General features: G+C 46.8%; 1 protein-coding gene across 1 annotated transcript in view; it reads left to right on the top strand.

Moving 5' to 3' along the window:
• The window catches only part of TNR (tenascin R), a 406,540-nt gene that overhangs the window by 338,139 nt on the left and 49,194 nt on the right, over positions 1-19,207 (top strand). Inside the window, exons 7-9 of the mRNA XM_036117323.2 lie at positions 2,104-2,254; positions 7,608-7,877; positions 14,210-14,395. Coding sequence (XP_035973216.1) covers positions 2,104-2,254; positions 7,608-7,877; positions 14,210-14,395 — 607 coding nt within the window. The remainder of the gene's footprint in view (positions 1-2,103; positions 2,255-7,607; positions 7,878-14,209; positions 14,396-19,207) is intronic.

The raw sequence follows: 19,207 nt of genomic DNA, 5'->3' as shown, positions 1-19,207 counted from the left end.
ATAGAACATCTCTTCCACAAAGGCATGTTGGACTGACTAGCAAGAGTGGCCCTGAGCCTCACACCCTGGCTTTAGAAGACAGGATGTGGGAAGCAGCCACCAGGCCCAGCTCTCTGCTCAGAAAGCTCTAGGGTTTGGCAAGCTATGATTTTAGCAAGTCTAAAAACCAAATCTTCAAAATGTTGGGGCTTTTCTTTAGGACATAAAGAAAGCCAGACTGAATCAGTCACATGGCTTCGTTCTGTGCAGAAGATACCAAAAGTCAGCTTGCATGGCCAGGTTCTAAAGGTCTGAGGCATAACACAAAAATACCTTTTGTAACCTATTAATTGAGAAAATTTGTCCTTAAACAAATTATGTTATTAGTTTTTGAGTTAAAAAGTATCCCAATTCCTTTCTATTCTTTAAAGTAGCATTTTATTGTGTTAATCTAGAACTAATTTTTCCAAGTCACCAGAGGCACCTGCCTAGTTCTGGTTTTCCAGAATTTGTTGGCCCTACTGATATTCTCCCTAACTCTACCACTCATGGGAGTGTAATGTTTAATCATAGGCCTTACCCCATCTTCATCTTTCAATATCAAATAGCATTTTTCCAGTCATTCATCAGACTTAATGACAGATGACACATATTTGGATAACAAGACAGTGATCTCACCATTATTTTACTTCAAAATTCTTCTAGGCATGGACTATTGGAGCTACCAAAGACCTTCAAGTTCACAGAGTATGACCCTTCATTTTCCATTGAGTTTGTTTAGTTTAAAGAGACTAAGACTCAGCAAATGTAAACATCAGATAGCTAGTTGGTGGCAGGCTTAACACAAGAACCCAGGGCTCCAGGGTTCTGTCCACTATAGTAAGACTTCCCTCTCTATGTGGATAGAGTCATGTCATGGCAAGCTAAATACATCTGAACAGGCATTCTGTACAAATACCTTCTTATATGTCTTATCTGCATTGAAACGGCCACTAAAGTATGGTGGGCAACTGGGTGTGTAACAGGGCAGAGAGAATCCTATCACCCTGATGCTGAGGCAGGAAAAAAAACTATGCTAGGTTGGCCTATTTTACATCTAATATGTAAAATTCCAAATAAGACCTTGGCCAGGGCATGCCAAGGTCAAACACACAACCACTGTGTGATCTGTAGGTTGTAGGCACTGGCTGGGGGTGGGGCGGGGAGGGGGGTGCGGAGGGGCATGTGTTACAGTGATTTATGGGTATGGTTATAAATTACATATAGGGCACTCTGGGTGACATAAACAGAGTCCAAAGAATAGGGAAGAAGGGCAGTGACACAAAAAGAGTCTTCTCATCCCTTCCATTTCCAGGGACACACACAGAAAATGTATAATAACAGACAGATGGAGAGGTAGGTAGGTAGATGATCCTGGACCCAACATCATCAAGTTAACCCTTCTCATTTCCTCTTCCACCAATTTGTCTCTTTCCTTTCTCCTTTGTGTTATTCTTTGTTCCATGCTTCCTTTTTCTCTCTTTGTACTTCCTAGCTGGTTGTGTCACTGACTCCTAACTCATCTGGATGAAGAAAAAAAAAGACACTGACAGATTTGCACCCGGTGTAACAGTGTGGATAGAGCAAAATAATAGTTCCAGCTCATTCACAAACTGTGAATGTCTTAGTTTGAAAAATGTTGTATATATACATAAAGATAGATATTCATAGGCATACGCAGACACAAGTTCACTCTTCTAAATAGCCAAGGGCATGCTCATCATAATAAATGCCCCAAAATCTGATGGATGTTAACCATAACCATCAAATACGGAATCTTTGGCAAGAGTCAATCCACATTACCTCATGACCAATTTTTATTGGCAAACTCAAAAGAGTCAGGGAAGGCCAAAGAAATGTTCTTGAAAGTTGATTCTCCATTTGCCAAATCCTCATAGAGCGGTAAGATTCTCACTGAGTCTGCTGGGAGTTTTTCCTGGCTCCAGACATTCAGCTGTCAGCATCACGGGAATAGATGTGGGCCCCATTTTTTATTAACAATTCACAATTGATGTTCCACACTTTTCTCTCCCGGTGATTTTTCTCTTTTGCCTTTTCTGCTTCTTCTTTCTTCCCACCCTCCAGAATAATGAAGGAGGGGTGATTGCTCAGCTCCCCAGTGATGTTACATCCTTCAATCAGACAGGACTAAAGCCTGGGGAGGAATACATTGTCAATGTGGTGGCTCTGAAAGAGCAAGCCCGGAGCCCCCCTACCTCGGCCAGCGTCTCTACTGGTGAGTGCTTCCAACCCTTCTTCCTACATCTAAGCATTAGGTCACGCTGGAAAAAGGACAACAAATTTCCCAAGAAGTAGAGAGACAAAGGGTGCTGGGTTTTCTCCCAGAGCTGAAAATGATTTGGATACCTGGAGATGGAGCTACTCTACCAGATGCTTAGCTGAACATCTCCCCTATTGCTAATCCTTGCAAGCACAGAAATCTGGGAAAGTATTATACAGGGAAAATTCTTTGTTAAGATTTCCAGCGTATTTCTTCTGAGCTTATTCATTAAGAGGCTTCATTTGTCAGCCCCTAGTATCTTGAGCTCAGGAACCAAGTTCTTGAGCAAGAACTAACTCTTATCTATTGTGAGATTTAGCAAAAGTCATCCAACCCTTCCCAAACTTGCCATCATTTTCCAGTGATGAACAAAAATACCTCCTTCTTTGAGTTGACATGAGGATTAAATTAGAAAAAGCACACAAAGTGATTAGCACTATGTTGATGAGAGAGTGCTCAATACCCAGTGTATATACATATACTTACAGAACACACTTAGAAATGAGAGCAGGTGGGGGTGCCTGCGTGGCTCAGTCGTTAAGCATCTGCCTTCGGCTCAGGTCATGATCCCAGGGTCCTGGGATCGAGCCCCACATTGGGCTCCCTGCTCAGCGGGAAGCCTGCTTCTCTCTCTCCCACTCCCCCTGCTTGTGTTCCCTCTCTCACTGTCTCTTTCTGTCAAATAAATAAATAAAATCTTTTTTAAAAAATTAAAAAAAAGAAGTGAGAGCAGGTGGAAATAAATTATTTAAAACCAGCATGTGTGAGTTGAGTCACCATTCAAGGTGATGACTTAAATTGGTTATTAGTTCATCCCCACAGTTAATCTTATACAAGATCATTGTTTCTAGATTCAATTCAGTAACTGCGTCATCTTTTGCCTTATTGTTTTCTTAGCTAACAAAGGATGGCCAACTTCAATGCTGTAAATTAGCAATTATGATGCATATGTGTGTGCCCTCCCAATTTCTCAAAAGTTACAAATAGCATCTGGTATCATTTTTTGTCTCATTTTATTGATGGGGGAGCTGAGACTCAAAAGTTAAGCACTTTTCCCTTTTAGTTAACAGAAACTGAGATAGGTGAATATTGGTACAGCTTTATTTTTCATAAACTGACATTGACACCTAAGAAAGCCAGTTATGGGTTTAGGATAAAGGCCAAGTTGGCCAGAAAAAAGAACGACAACACCATGTAATGAGACCATGTTTATGGATTAGTGATTCATACTTTGCTAATTGGATCCAAACTAAATAACATCAGGTGCTGAGGCTTATGCTCAGCCTAGAAAACATTGGTTTTAAACTATTGTGGCATTAGATTATGTTCCATTAGAACACTAGGGCTCCGTGGCAGTGGCTCAAGGCAAGGATGAAGGGGAGATTCAGGCCTCTGATTACATCCACACCCATGCCCAACACAGCCTCCAACCAAGGCAGCTCCACCTGTTTTATATTTTGTACGGTCATTTAAGATTTTGTTCTTTAAAGGAAAAGAGTATTATTCCCCCTAAAAAGACTTTAAAACTACTGTTCTAATGCAAATATGTTTTAGAAGAAACTCCATAGCCATAAAACCGAAAAGTTCTCTGTAGGAATTTCTTCAGATGCCAGTGACTAGAGTTTTTCCAGAACTCCGTTCCCCAAGGTTATGCTGGAACCTGACATTTCATGACATGTGTAGATGCTCCTCCCCTGGGATGAAACGTTTCAGTGACTCCAAATCATTCCTGTGAACTGATATTAAGAAAACATGACTGGAAAACAAAAGCCTAGACAAAGAAGATGGTTCAGAAAAGGGCAGAGAAGAGCACTGCAGCTGTAGAAAGTTTTTCCTCCAAATTTGGGGAAAATAGTCTAACCCTGCCTCAGTCTTCTACTCAAAGCACATTTTTACGAAATTTGCGATATTTTTTGGTTTGGAAGTTCCTTAAGATTCAAATTCCAGATTTAAAAATTTGTGGTAAAGCTAGGCAGATTTTTTTTTTCAATTAAGAAAAATGTCCTAGTTAATACTTTGGCATTGTGTACAGAGTCATGAAGAAATGGAAAGAAAAATATTTATTCCATTTGACTTTCTGAGTAGAACTTGTGTTTGTTCAGAAATTAGGACCTAAATTGAAAACAAGCTGATACCAACTTGACTAGAATGGGGACACCACTACTGAGTGGCCAACAGAAGGGCAGAATCCAAGGGTGGCTACAGAAAAGAAGGTTGTCTCCCAACCCTGTCTGCTGTTTTCAGGAAATGATTGGTTAATTATTTCCTTCTGCTGATGTCTGACAGACACCAACCCCCTCCTGCGAAGCTCTGAGTCCTCAAAGGCACTCAGACTGGCTTCTTCCAGGCAGGCCTTTAGGGAATGCAAATTACTAGACCTCCTGCAACTAGGGCCCTCTATGCTGCATGATTATATTCTAATATGGACAATCCATTATGATTAGGGTCTTGGGGATTTAAAGAGTTAAAGGACAAAAGCCTTCCAATGTCATTTGAGTTTCTGTGACATCTTTTTTTTTCTCAAGAAGCTTGAATTCTTTGAAATGCTTCCCCTTCTTTCTCATGGATACAGAGGATATTCATTCATTTCATTTACTCCACACCCATGTACTGAGTGTCTATGTTTCAGACTTTATGCTTATATAGCAGCTAGAAGACCACTTCTCCCATTTTGTTATTAAATTAAATTAAATTTAAAAGGCCCAAGTTACTGAAAGCCATTAAATTCAGCATGCTGAAAACATCTGGATGTGTTCCGTTAAATCATACTATTACCCCAAATATGAAAAACAGAACTTCATTTTAACTCCAAACCAGGTGGCACCAAAATGGCCTGGTGATTTTCATTTTGGCTGGTACTAAGCCAAAAATCCTAAGCTGCTTAATAAGGAACAAAACTGGACTAGACCCAGAAAGAGGGTGGGGTGCCCAGGAAAAGGCCCAACTCTGAAAGACTGAGAAGCTCAAAGTCAGACTGAGTTCATCCTGCAGAAGATGCTCCATTTTGTAGACAGTAGGAGGTGGTCCAGAGTGGATTGGTTTAAAAAACAAGTCTTAGTCAAGACTCTCTAGTAACAAGGAAGAAAAATTTTCTTTAACTAGCTAAAGCAAAAAAGAGAATTTACTGGAAGGACATAGAGTGTCTCCTGAAACCCTAGGACTAGAATGTATCCTGATGTCACAAAAAATTGAAGAATGGAAAGCCAGGTTCAGGTTATTCTCTCTGTCTTTCTAGAAGCTCCACAGAGTCACTCATTTCTCCTTCTCTATGTATATGTGTTCCTAAAATTCTGCACCCAATTCCAGTATGTGTGTGTGTGTGTGTGTGTGTGTGTGTGTGTGTGTGTGTTGAAGAGGGAGGTCCCCCCCAAAGCAATTCTCTGGACACCAGCTGGGTATCCTACAATTCCACTCAATTCTGACACTATCTACCCAGAGACAGGAACAGATTCCACAGGTTGAGGGCTCAGTCCCACAAGACTGCCCTCCACTTCAGATGCCAATTGCATATCCAGGTCATTACCTGTGTTTCTGTCCAACTGGCTATAAATCAGAGGTTCCCACCACCCCCTCTTCAGGTTTGATTAATTTGTTAGAGATGTTCCCAGAACTCAGGAAATCCATTTGCTCACAAGATTACTGATTTACTACAAAGGATATTAAAGGATACTAATCAACAACCAGATGAAGACACACATTGGGCAAAGCCCTGAACAAAGGAGCTGCTGTCTCTATGGAGTTTGGGGGCCCATCATGGTGGCACGTGGAAGCGTTCTGGTTCCCAAACCTGGAAGCTCTCCGAACCCAGTCCTTCTGGGTTTTTACAGAGGCTTCATTACAGGCAGGATTGATCTTGACCAGAGGTCAGAAGCGGGACTGAAAGCTCCAGCCCTCTAATCACATGGCTCACACCCCTGGCAACCAGCCCCTATCCTCACCTCATTAACATCACAAAAGACATTAGTACTCTCATCACTTAGGAAACTCCAAAGGTTTTAGGAGGTTTGTGTCAGGAAGGGACCAAGACCAATATGTATTTATGATAAATCACCCTCTCCCTTCTTCACTCCCCTCCCGCCCGTTTTCTCTCTCTTCAGATCAGATGTTTTCTATTTATGTGTGAATATGGTAGAGAGTGGTCTCATACCAGCCCTGGCTCTACATGGTCCCAAACCATCTAACCAGAGAAGCTGAGCCTCTGGTTCCGATTCCAAATCCTTGAAGAACATTAATATTAATATTAATCAGCTCTAGCCAGAGAGGCATAATCATATTATAAATGCAAACATGGAAGCTGGGCCTACTCTTTTAGAAGGTAATGAGTAATTCAAAAAGGACACATTGGCCATGCAGACCTACCATGAGGAGTTGAGGACGGCATTTTCTATTCTCCTCACGAAGTTCTTTCTTTTTCTATTTCCATTCTATATTCTCTCCCCTTCCCCAACCTCACCATTGTCTAATTCACTATGAACCAAGTGGGTGCTGGAACCATAGATGCTGGGCCCCCTGGGACACCACTCAGCTTTTCTAGGTCATGCCACCCCACAATGATGTTCCCCTCAGCCACTCAGTGGCAGAGGCCAAAGGCTCAGGAGGGACACACAGTGCCCCTCTAGGTCAGGAATATGCAAGAACAGGTGCGACAAAATAGCCCACAAGATGCTCTTCCTAAACTAAGGTCCTTTTTTTTTTTTTTCCCAGAAGAGCAAGTTTCCCCAGAAGGCATGTTTACGTCTGCAATGCAAATATCTGCTGGGTTGTGGTACTCTTAGCAGCTGGACTGACTGAGTTGTAGGTGTGGCTGAGCAGGGACATCTTTTGGACATTCACGATGCCCTCTTTGGCAACCGAGTTGAAATTCTGAGATGTTTGCATGGGGCTGATAATCTTGTAGGTCTTTCATCAGGGCTCAGAGAAGGTGAGAGAAGAGCAGAGCACACACACCAGAAGCACGTCTCACAGTTCTCTGGCCCATTACCTCCAGACAGAAGCCCTGCTGGCCTCTCAAGCCAGTGGGTGCAATTCCCCTGCCCAAATGGAGAATGCTGGGGCTGAAACACCAGAGCCTGCTGAGAGCAAGATGCAGGGGAACTGACTTCTAATGTCGCTTCCCCTGTTGCCAAACTGTGTGTCCTCAGGAAAGCGATTTTGTCTTACTGTGTCTCGTTTTCCCCATCTGTAAATTGGGATAATAATACCCATCCTCTCTTTGACTGACCAAGTTAACCTAAGGAGGAGAGGAGAGAGTTGATTTCAAACACCCATTTCTCAAACTCTTTTTTTCTACTTGATCCTTTTTATTCAGTCATTGATGGGCCCACGCAGATCCTGGTTCGAGATGTCTCGGACACTGTGGCCTTCGTGGAGTGGACCCCACCTCGAGCCAAAGTCGATTTCATTCTCCTGAAGTATGGCTTGGTGGGCGGGGAAGGCGGGAAGACCACTTTCCGGCTACAGCCTCCCCTGAGCCAATATTCAGTGCAGGCCCTGCGGCCCGGCTCCCGCTACGAGGTGTGGGTCAGCGCCGTCCGCGGGACCAATGAGAGCCAGTCCACGACCACCCAGTTCACAACAGGTAGGCAGGGGTGGTGGGGGGCACCAGGGGGAGAGAGGGTTGAGCCAGCGGGTGCCATGTCACATCAAGGGGGTGTCGAGGGGGCACAGGTGACATTGCTTGGACGCCCACCTTATCACAGACCCAAGTTATAGGACAGCACAGAGGAACACACCTGTTTGAGAGAACTAGGTGCCCATCCTGCCTCTGCTACCAGCCAGATCTGTGACCTGATCTAAGGCTCTTCTCCACAGCTCTCAGGTGTCTCCTTGGTAAAATTAAAAGTTCGTCTTGAAGGCATTTACACGTCCATATTGCTAGCCCAAGTGGCAATTTTGTGAGAGTTCAGGAAAGGTGCTCTCCCTCGAGGTGCTTTACTGCTATTTGCTGGCACTTGTAATAATTCTATAAATTCATAATGATTACACAGCATGGTGGCGCCCCAAGGAGTTGTGCGAGGCCCACATTGTGCGGCTGGCAGCAGGCCTTCTGCCTGAGACTCTGTGACTCACTCTGCCCTTTGCAAACACTAGCAAGAAGGCTCATGGGAGGCCTGCTCCCACAGACAGTAGGCAGGATAAGTCCCACCTGCCTTACTGTGATGACCACTCATCCTCCTTCCCAAGGCTGTTAGAATTTGGAAAGAGCTTCCCCCACAGTCAAGAAAGGCCAGACCTCACGGTGACCTGCTCCCTGACTTTCTTGGAGCCTGTCAGGCTGGCCAGATGGGGGCACCATCCCAACACAGGCTTCCCAGCACTCTCACTGGGTCAACAGGGGCTGGGATCAGATAGTGAGGCTCCACCTGACCCGGATTCTCAGTCTTGGTTTCTCTACCCTGGAGAGGTCACACAGCAAGGAATGTCTCTGCCAACTCCAAGTTGTGCAGAGATCAAGGGAAACTGCTAGCATCTGTAGGATCTGAGAACCAGCATCTTCTGAGGGGGTAAAGTAGGAGAATCGCTAAATCAAGCATCCTACTTGTGGTGTGGCCCAAGAGCTGTTACGGGATGGGATAAACCAGCTGAGGGGCTGAGGGGTGGTTCCATCAACAGCACCATTATCTTCCACCTGTGTTTAAAATTAATGGACAAAGAAGGCAAAGAATAAGACAGATGGAAGCCAAAATATCCCCTGGATTGGAGCTGTAGCATAGTGTTAGTGCCAGATGGGCTTGCAAGGTGATGGTCCCTGTGGATCTGGGCCAGTCTCGCCATGCAGCAGAAGTTAGGGGACTACTCAGGTTAGGATTTACACCATGGAGGAACACACAGAGGCCTGATGCCTGGGGAGAGCTGGCTCCCATGAGAGAGGGGAACAGAAGAGCAGAACTAAGTGCCTATGTCCTGCTACAAAACTCACCACTGAGGGAAGTCTACCTTCCACAGTGTAAGGAAAAGGCCAGAGTCTTATAATGGGGCTTCCTCTGCACAGAAAGACAAATCGAGAGTGGAAAAAGCTTCCCTGCTAAAAGGCAGCAAGTGTGGACCCTGACGGCAGGGTTTGATTTGAAGAGAGAGGTTCTCTCCCAGGTCCTGTGCCAGACGCCACCCTACCCAGGGGATCGCGGGTCAGATTGTTTACTGAACACATCTTATGATCACCAGTGACTGACTATGCATCTGAAGAAAAAAAAAAAAAAGGAACTAAATTCTGCCCATTTCTCTTTCCTTCTTCTCCTCCACTTAATCCACATTGCTCGGGGCTGAGCATGACCTGACACGATGTCCCTTTGTGGAGAGTTCAGGTCAGCCGTTCCCCCCGCCACCCCTCACACCCCGCAACACCACCCAACTCACTCGGGTGGTGGGATCTCCTGGGGACCACAAGTCCTGCATTCTGTTCTGAATTTCAAGACAGTTTTTGTTTGAAAAGAGGTTTCTTTGTGCTTTGCTCAGATAAAGAGTTTGAAGAGGCAAAAAAGGAGAAGAGCGCTCTCGTGCAGCAGGATGAAAGGCAAATTCTTGATGTTTAGGTCGACAAGATGGAAGCAGGATTGGCTGGTGGCCCAGGAAAATTCCAATCAAGACAATTACATTCTGCCTCCTCCGAGCTCCCCCTGAGTTTCAGCTCACTGCTGAGTGATTCTGTTTCCGGTAGCCTGGCAGATCGGCAGCTGTTAGGAGGCTGCCTCCTGGTCTGCACCTCCAACCTGCTCCCCTCCGCTCAGCGGGGGAGGGGCGCGGGGGTGGGGAGACGCCAGGAGCTTTGCAGAGGAGCTGGTGGGGGGGGGGGGCGGGCTGCCAGCCGAATGAGGGTGGAGGGGCCCGGACCCTCGCAGTAGGGCCCTCAGTCATTTCAGAACTCCGCTTAAATTCAAATTAGCCAAAGTGCTTTTCCAGGTGATGTCTTCGACACTAGGAGCGCACTAATTGCCCTGGCAATTAAAGCAGAGATTTGTTCCCTGCATGGTGAGTGGGATATTTACCTGGGTCTTGGAGCTGCTCCCAAAAAAGAGAGCACCCTGATGGGAGCACAGTGGTGAGACAGCAGGCTGGCAGTTAGAGAGAAGCCAGCCCAAGGAACCCGGGAGGTCAATCTCGAAAACCTCCCTGCCCTCGGGTGGTTCTGGCTTCAGTAACCTTCATGAAGGCAGTCCTGGGACTCTTTCTCTCCATTGGAGGCCTTCTCTCTGAGCACATCCCTCAGGGCACCAAACTCGGCCTCCGGAGCATTCGGCCAAAGCAGAGGCTCCTGCTCTAACCTGAATGCCCCAGACCTCTCTTGAATGCTGTTATGAGTTGAATTGTGTCCCCTAAAAAAATGTTGGAGTCTTAACCCTCAGTCCCTGTAGATATGACCTTATTTGGAAACAAGGTCTTTGCAGATGACCAAATTAAAGAGGTCATTAGGGTGGGCCCTAATTCAAAATGACTGTGTGTCCTTATAACAAGGGGAAATTCGGACACAGAAGCAGGTACACATGGAGAACGCCATGTGAAGATAAAAAGCAGAGATTGGGGTGCTTCTTCTATAAGCCAAGGAATGCCTAAGATTGCCAGTGAATCACCACCTTGCCCCAGGCATCCTCATAGCCCCCCCAGCCAAAATATTGAACGAGACTTTTCTAAAGTCTTTGAGGTGGCAGACAAGACCGAAAACTGACAATTTTCATCAAGGCACTTCGCATGTGCGTACTGAACACCCAGCAGGTGCCAAGCACTGTTCTAGGCACTGAGGCTCCAGAATAAACAAGATAGACAAGAGTCTAGTCCCTGTGAGTTACATTCCAGTGGGAGAAGAAGCAAAGAAACACACAGGATCCTTCCATCCTGAGCGCTATGCTCAGAAGTGAAAGGGATGCTGGAGAGGAAACGCCACATGGGATTGAATCATTCGGAAACACCTCACTGAGGAAGTGAAGTTTTAACCAACACCTAAGTGACCTAAGCCATGTGAGGATCCAGGGAAGAGCCTGCCAGCAAAAGCAGCAGCCAGTGCAAAGGCCCTGAGGTGGGAGTAAGTTTGATGTGTTTCAGGAGTAGAAAAAAGGCAGTACAACTGGAGTGAATTAGGGTAGAAGTCTTGTGAGACAATGTCTGAGAAGCAGAGAGCCGTGCAGGGGACGATCGGGAGTTTATAATAGGAAGCAACAGGCAAATTTTAAGCAGGAGAAATGCTTGGTCTAATTTATGTTTTGGAGACTAGATGTGGCTATTACCAGAATCCATAGCCCCAAGCGCCTCCACAGGGCCCCCCTGGACATCGGTCTTTGTCTTCCCCTGGCTTGCTGACGAGTTACAGAGACCAGACCAGCTCCTATCTACAGGGAGGGTTGACCTTGAGTCATCCCTCCTAGAGGTCAGGCTTCAAGACCCAGGGGAGGGGCCTGAGTGGCTTAGTCAGTGAAACATCAGACTCTTGATTTCGGCCCCGGTCATGATCTCAGGGTCCTGGGATCAAGCCCCACGTCAGGCTCCATGCTCAGTGGGGAGTCTGCTTGAGGATTCTTTCTCCCTCTGCCTCTGCCCTCCCCACCCCCCACTGCTCCTGCTCTCTCTCTAAAATAAATAAATCTTTAAAAGAGAGAGAGAGAGAGAGACCCAGGGGAGCAAACCATTTCACTCCACCCCATTCCTAAGACCTCTCCCTGTTGCCAGGTTGCCTGGGGAGACCTCAGGCCCTGAGGCTGTGACCCAGCCTATCCAAAAGATGTCACTGGAGGCTCTTGGTGTAACCATGAGAAAGAATTCAAGGACAGACACAACACAGCGATGAGCAGTACAAGCAGGAAAGTTGATTAAAGCAAAAGTACACTCTGGAGACTTGAGAGCAGGCAAGCTCGAGGGAGAGCCGTGTCCACTGGGGTTTGGGTCTCCATGTTTTATTGACAGTTGTTAACATGGAAGTGGAATATTCATTACTGGGGGCAGGGATTTCTTGGAAGCAGGGTGGTTTCCTGTCACAGCACCCTTAGGGAGGAGATTTAGTAATGTAGTCTAATAAAGGAATAATGTGAGCTTTGGCCTACTTTGTCAGCCATCTTGGGCCTGTCTGGTTTGATCCAGTTTCTTGTGGTTTTGTTCTCCGGTGCTGCCAGGTCAGGTCAGACTTCTCACTTTCTTGTAATTGGTCATGACTTCCCCTTTGCTGGCCTCCAGGGATCCTGTAAGAACCTAACTAACTGCTTACTCTAACATTCCCAAGCCCTCATTCCCAGCATTGACCTCTTTTGGCATCATGGACCTGGAAAGTGTCTGGTCCCTTCAGAGACAACACTGGCCCCTATCCACAGTGCACAGGTCCTAAGGCCAAAAAACTCTAGAAAACAAAAATCATAGTTTCCAAAGTCTGGAATTTTTAGTTGTGAAGAGCAGTAGGTGGGTACAAGAGTCAACCTAAACCCTAACCCTAACTTCTTTTTTACTCTAATTCCATTCAGGCCACACACCCCACACCGGGTCGGGTACCTTATCCCAGCCTCTGCTCCTGCATGAGATTGAGTGGCATAGGGTCCAGCTCAAGCCCATTCTTCCCACCTGCCCCTGTATCCAAGCTCCTCTCTCCATCTGACTCCTCTCTCCATCCACACAGCACGTCCAGAAAGCACAGAATCCGGCACGCTAAATCCACACTGAGTAAAGAAACATTTGTCAGAAAAATAAGCTGCAGAGACATAAATCTGCTAAAAGATTCACCTAATTTGCATCACTAAACAGAACACTTCTCACTCTGAAGCAGTTGCACTCAGATTGATTCACAGTGTTCCCGTCTTCCCCAAGAACAATTGGTGTATACTTGCCTGGCATTTGCAAATTAGAAGTCTCCTGGAGGTTTTCTCAGAACAAATGGCTGGTCCACGTCAAAGTTAAATTCAAGTCCCAAAGACACAACTTATTAAAAATTCTTTAAGTAGCAGTTTTTCATGGCTGCACCTTCTTCCCCTGCGAGTTATTTGTGTTGTTCCTGCCAAAAGAAGCCTGAGGACATGACCAGTCCAGGGAGAGAGAATCAGCCCCTCTGGATCATGGGAGAGACCTCGTGCTGGTGGTCTCTCCTTTGCACAGGAATCTCTGGAGCTTCAGAGAGCATTAGGGGGTGCCATGTTGTTGGAACTCAGGATGAGCTTCAGAAGCAACAGGGAGTCCTCCCAAGGCTGGGCCCCTGTTTATGCACCAGGCATCACGCCATACACTTCACATGCATTGTCCTATCTGTACAATAACCTGAAATGTCGGTATTACTAAGCCATTTTACAGATGCGGCCATCAAGGCCCAGTGACACCTCACTTGACCAAAAACTTGATCATGGTCCCATTACAATAAGAGACAGAGCTAGGGCTCAGCCTGAGACCCGATCCCAAAGCCCATATTCTTCCCACTACATCACATCCCCTATGTGTTTACTTAATTTCCTACAAACCTTGCCACAGTGTCTATGCAGGTAAATCCAGGGGAAGACAGCTGATACTTCAGAATCTTGCAATCAACTGTCTTCTTTTAGGCTGGTGGCCAAATTTGATATTACCGTATTCCATCATAATCACTTAGAAGCTGTCTCTGATTTTTTTTCTTGCTGGAGTTTCCCTTACTTAGTTTCAAGCTTACGATAACTGGCTCATTTTTAAATTTCTAGGATACCCCCACATCCATTCAGGAAATATTCTAGAACATTCCCTGAACGGAAATGGAGCAAGTGTAAAGCGGGTTGATAACTAACTCCCATGTAAAAGTCTCCAAACCACCAATGGATCTGGCAGAGCAAAAGCTCAAGGGCAGCCCTGGGATTCAGTCAAAACAGGAGGCAGAGGGTCAGGAGATGTGGGCTCTCAACCCAAAGCTTGTTAAACTTCAAGGCACACGACAAATGCACATTATCCCATGTGATTTTGGTGATGACTAACTCTTTTTAGAGATTGATGCCCCCAAGAACCTGCGGGTGGGCTCGCACACAGCAACCAGCCTTGACCTCGAGTGGGACAACAGCGAAGCAGAGGTCCAGGAGTACAAGGTTGTGTATAGCACCCTGGCGGGTGAGCAGTACCACGAGTTGCTGGTCCCCAAGAGCATCGGTCCAACCACCAGAGCCACCCTCACAGGTGAGTACACCCTGGCTCCAGGGGCACGTCGGCTCCCGAGTCCACACTCTCACAGCTCTCTCCCCAGTCCACCCAACCCCCATCCAGCCATCACCAGATCCCACTCATTCAATCTCTCAAGTACCTGTCACATGTCTACTGCTCTCCATTGTCTGCCGTCACCTGGCCTAAACTACTAAGTCTCGTCTTCACCACTGCAAAAAGCCTCTGAATATTCTCTCCTAACCCCCACAATGTCCTCTTCACACCCTCAGTGATCTCTTCAACGATGCTGTCCCATTCTGCACACATTGCAGGGATTTCCCATTGCTCCTGAGATAACCCCCAACCCTAGTGCGGCCGCATCCCCTGGTCTCCCCTCCCTCCCGCATCCCCTGGTGCTCCCCCTGCTCCGGGACCACAGGTCTGCATTGGACAGTTCCTCAAACACCTTTTCCCTGCTGTCATAGGGCTTGGCGCACGCGGTTCCCGCTGCCTGTCGGGCTCTCCAACCACCCTCTTCACTGAGTTATGCCTGCTTCCCTGGTTCACTTGTCACTTCCTGGGGAGCCTGTGCAGTCCCCAGGTGAGGTCAGGTCATCCTGTCCTGCTGCCTCATCTCTCTGGTGACCACTGTCCTCACAGCGCCGCTCAAGTTATCACTGTACGCTTGTGGGTATGATTATTCCGTTGTCAGTGTCCACCTTAGATCCAAAGCTCTGTGAATGGGACCATATTTAGTTTTGCTCATTATTGTCTCCCCAGTGTCCAGAGAAGTGTTTAACACTAAGTCCTAGATAAGTGATGGATGGATGGATGGAAGGTTGGAGGGATGGATGAAAGAAAGTGCAAACATTCACTATGGGGGCATAGACTACAAGATAGGGTGAGAACCTGCTCATGCCTATACACCCCATAAAGAGTTTGAGTTTATTCTTGAGGGCAATGGGGAGTCATTGAGGGATTTTAAGGAAAGTGATATAATGATCCATATATGCAGCTGCTGCGTGGAGAGCGGGGGGAGCGGGGCAAGGTCAGGGGCAGAGATAGGTCAGGTGGCTCTGCTGGAATCAAAGAGTGAGTGGTGATGGCTCAGACACAGTCAAGACCCTAGGTCACCATGCCACATGGCTGGGGAGCACTCTCTGTCACCATGCGGATGTGGGCCCCAGCCAATGCTCCTCCCCGGCCCTTAGAACACACGCCCATCCAGGAAAACCTGCCTGCTGGACTTCACTGAAATGTGGGTCATGGTTTCCAGGTGAAGGAGACAGTGCAAAGCAGCTGCCCAGGGGCCACGAGTGTGCTCACAGAGACACTGTTTAACTTGTGTCTTGGCTTCCTGCGAAAGCATTTACCATCTTAGTAGACGAGGGACACATAGCACAGAGTGCACACAGTAAACAAGGGCAGTATCATCAAAGTTGCTTTCCTCCCAGATCGCCTTACAAAATGAGGCCAGTTAAAGTAAATATAATAAATGCTTTTTCCAGACAGACGCACTCCCAGAAGCCCAGCAAGGAGATGGAAAGATATGCTGACCAAGCAGGTTAATGGGGGTGAATTAAACATAGCAGGAACACACCAGCTGGCGTAAAGCCCTCTACAGAGAGATGGAGACATTCACAAAGATTAAGCTAAACAACAACAACAAAAAATTGAAATGATGCAGGAGGGAACTGAGTCTAAGTGCAACCCATCCCCGCCTAGAGCCGCAGGCTGATTTGGCAATTAGCAATTTACAAAAATGATGGCTAGTTGTTCAGAGGGAGGATATGCCATAAAATCATGAGTGGTATAGAGAAGAATCCAGACACATCCTCGTTATTATTTCCCACAGCTGGCAAAGAAGATTCTACTTTCATTCATCATCTGCCTTATTCCAGGCACCCTCACGTAATCTTTACAATGACCTCGTGACAGATGTTACCATTCCCATTTTATGGATGAGGAAATCGAGGCTCAGAGAGTTTGGAAACTTGCCCAAGCTCACAAAGCCAGCAAGGGGCACAGCTGTGGCTCAAAGGCAGCTCTTTGGAGACTTGCCAAAAGCCTCCCATTGCATGGCTGCTGGTACTAAAGAACTGAAATGCAAAGGACGGTCAAGACATAAATGCTGTAGACTTACACGGAATGGAAAAATTATTATTGAGGAGTGGGCTTAACTAGGTCAATTTTTTGGTCAGAGTCAGGCTTGTGAAATAAAACTATAAATATATATTACACATAATTATCCTGGGGAGCTCACTGCTGGGGAGATTTATAAAGGCAAATAGCTTTATGTGATTTAAGAAGGAATTATAGGCATGTAAGGAAATCAAGTGTGTCTGTACTTGCTGAGATGCGAATTACAAGGGTTGTTGGCTCTCTTGCTGCGGTGTCTGGGGGAAGAGAAGAACCGACCATGCAGGAGGGAAGGCAAAAGGAGGGAGACGTTTGATCCCAGCTCTAGATAACTTGTGTTCTTCCCCTCACTCCCCAACTTGCACCCTAAAGAGGAGAGTTTTTCAGCCTCCGAGGCCTGTGTTGTGTTATGTTTTGTTTTGTTTTCTGGCTCCAAAGAAGTCATTTGTTTGCATGTATAAAGCAAGACCCTGGCCACCGGGTGCGAAGGGCATTTCAGGCTCACCTGTAGCATTTTGTCCCTGGCCAGAAAGAGAATGTAGAAACCTCCCACTCTCCCCATCTGAACCTTTCCTATCTCCTAGTCAAGAACAACTGGGGAACCCACAGATACAGAGAACAGATTGGGGGTTGTCAGGGGTAGGGGATGGGGGGGAGGTGGGCAAAGTGGGCGAAGGTGGTCAGAGGCACAAACTTCCAGTTATTAAATAAGTCATGGGGATGTAGTGTACAGCGTGGGCACCACAGTTAATACTCAACTGTGCATATGAAAGCTGCTAAGAAAGTAAATCTTAAAAATTCCCATCAAAAGAAAATATTAGAACTCTATGTGGTGATGGATGTTAACTAGACTTATTCTGGTGACCATTTCATATACTAATATTGAATTGTTATGTTGTACACCTGAGACTAATGTTTTATGTCAATTTTTATCTCAATGTTTTTAAAAAGAGAAAGAAAAATAATAGTAACTGAGACTCCTAGCTTAAGGTCCCTTTGTGTCTTGCCTGTTTTATTTGAATGCTTTGTTCTGTGGAACTTGTTAAGAGCCAGGACTTTGACCCTGCATCCAGGCACAGCCACTTCCTGTGTGATTTGGGATAACCAACTTAACCTTTCTAAGCCTCTGTTTTGTCTTCTGTAAAATGGGAATAATACCACTGAGCTCATAGTGTCATCATGAGGCTGATGAGGCTTTAATGAGATCATGTGTTTAACAAGAGTAAAGTAGTGCTTCTCACATAGCAAGCTCCATATGTGGCTGATGATGGTGATGATAAGGAGGAGGAAGAGGAAGAGGAGGAGGAGGAGGTCTGTGAACTAATGGCTGGGTTAGGACTTCCTGTAATGGGTGTGGCACAGAGCAGGGAATGTGCCTCTCACAGGGGGGTGTGGGCACCAGCAGCAAGGCATCACGGGGAGGGGGTTTACCCTCTCCCCCCCCAGATCTTCCCAATCAGAGCCTGCATTCTAGAAGACCCCCGGGGGATTTAGGTGCCCATTAGTGGGTGAGAAGTGCTCATTCAGAGCATGGCTTCTGAAGTTGCCCACTCGGGTTTGACACCAACTTGGGATATGTGCGTTTGGGGCAAATTTCTTCAACGTCCCATGCTCCCATTTCCTGGTCCAAAGGACATGGTGTCTTTCTCCCGGGGTTGTTGGGAGGATGAAATGAAGTCACACATATCTGCATATACCAGCACTGCATGGAGACTGGTTCCTGGAGAACATCCAACAGCCATTTGACCGTCTCTGGTTTCGAATCCCCACTAAGCTCAGACTGGATGCTCGGCAACCTGGCCTCTGCCCAGGACAAGTTCACACTCCCATTCCTGTCTCGACTGGCTCTAAGCCCCGCCGTCCTGTGGCGTCTGTACTTGCCGCTCCCTGAAGAAGCCCTCATCTTCACAGCCACCGTTTCCCCTCCGCCGTGGGCCACCGGCCCTCGCAGACTCTCTGCGCCTCTGAGTCAGGCAGAGGGTTCGCAGCACGCAGCCCCCGGCAGAGCCTGCCCCCCTCACATCCCTCCTCCTGGGCAGCACAGAGGACAGGCTAAGGCACAAAATGCCAAGCATTTCTCTTCCATTATTCTCTCCAGTCAATGCCCAGAGAATTCCCTCGGGAGTATGAATTTGGTTCTGAACCACAGACTCAGTGTCTGCAATGATTTTTTTTCCTCTGCTCCGGTGGCTTCTGTGTCCTTAATGATAACTTTTTTAGGCTCAGCCTCTCCCCTGGGATGATGTGTGCTTGGCCTGTGTACCAGACCTGGAATCCCAGAGGTGTCCTGAGTGTTAGATATTTTATGGGCGCATCAAGGGACCTTGAGGTTCGAACGGGTAGCACTTAACCAGGGACGGGCACCACGACTGTTTTCTGGGTAGCAGTGGAAAATAACACATCCTGTAGAAAACTCTGAGTAGAAAGGGGGGAGATGTGGGGGACACTGAGGAAAGAAGGAGATTCTCATTTCTTGACTGGAATTTGGTCAAAAAGCCCTGCCTCGGACCCATGCAAATGAGAAACACTGCTCTGTGTCTCTCTATCTGTGACCCCTCTCTATCTGTCCTCAGAAAGGCCTGCGGCTGGAGTGCTTTGCCAAGAGGGAAAATGGGTTTGTCCTCAGCTATCTCCACGTTCTTGCCTGGTGCCCCCCCATGAACGGGCGCCCACACTTGAGGAGCCCTGTGACCAAGAGAAAGGTCAAAG

Source organism: Halichoerus grypus, chromosome 7, assembly GCF_964656455.1.
Source record: "Halichoerus grypus chromosome 7, mHalGry1.hap1.1, whole genome shotgun sequence".
In the NCBI taxonomy this organism is placed as follows: Eukaryota; Metazoa; Chordata; class Mammalia; order Carnivora; family Phocidae; genus Halichoerus; species Halichoerus grypus.
This window is presented reverse-complemented; position numbering and strand designations above follow the sequence as displayed.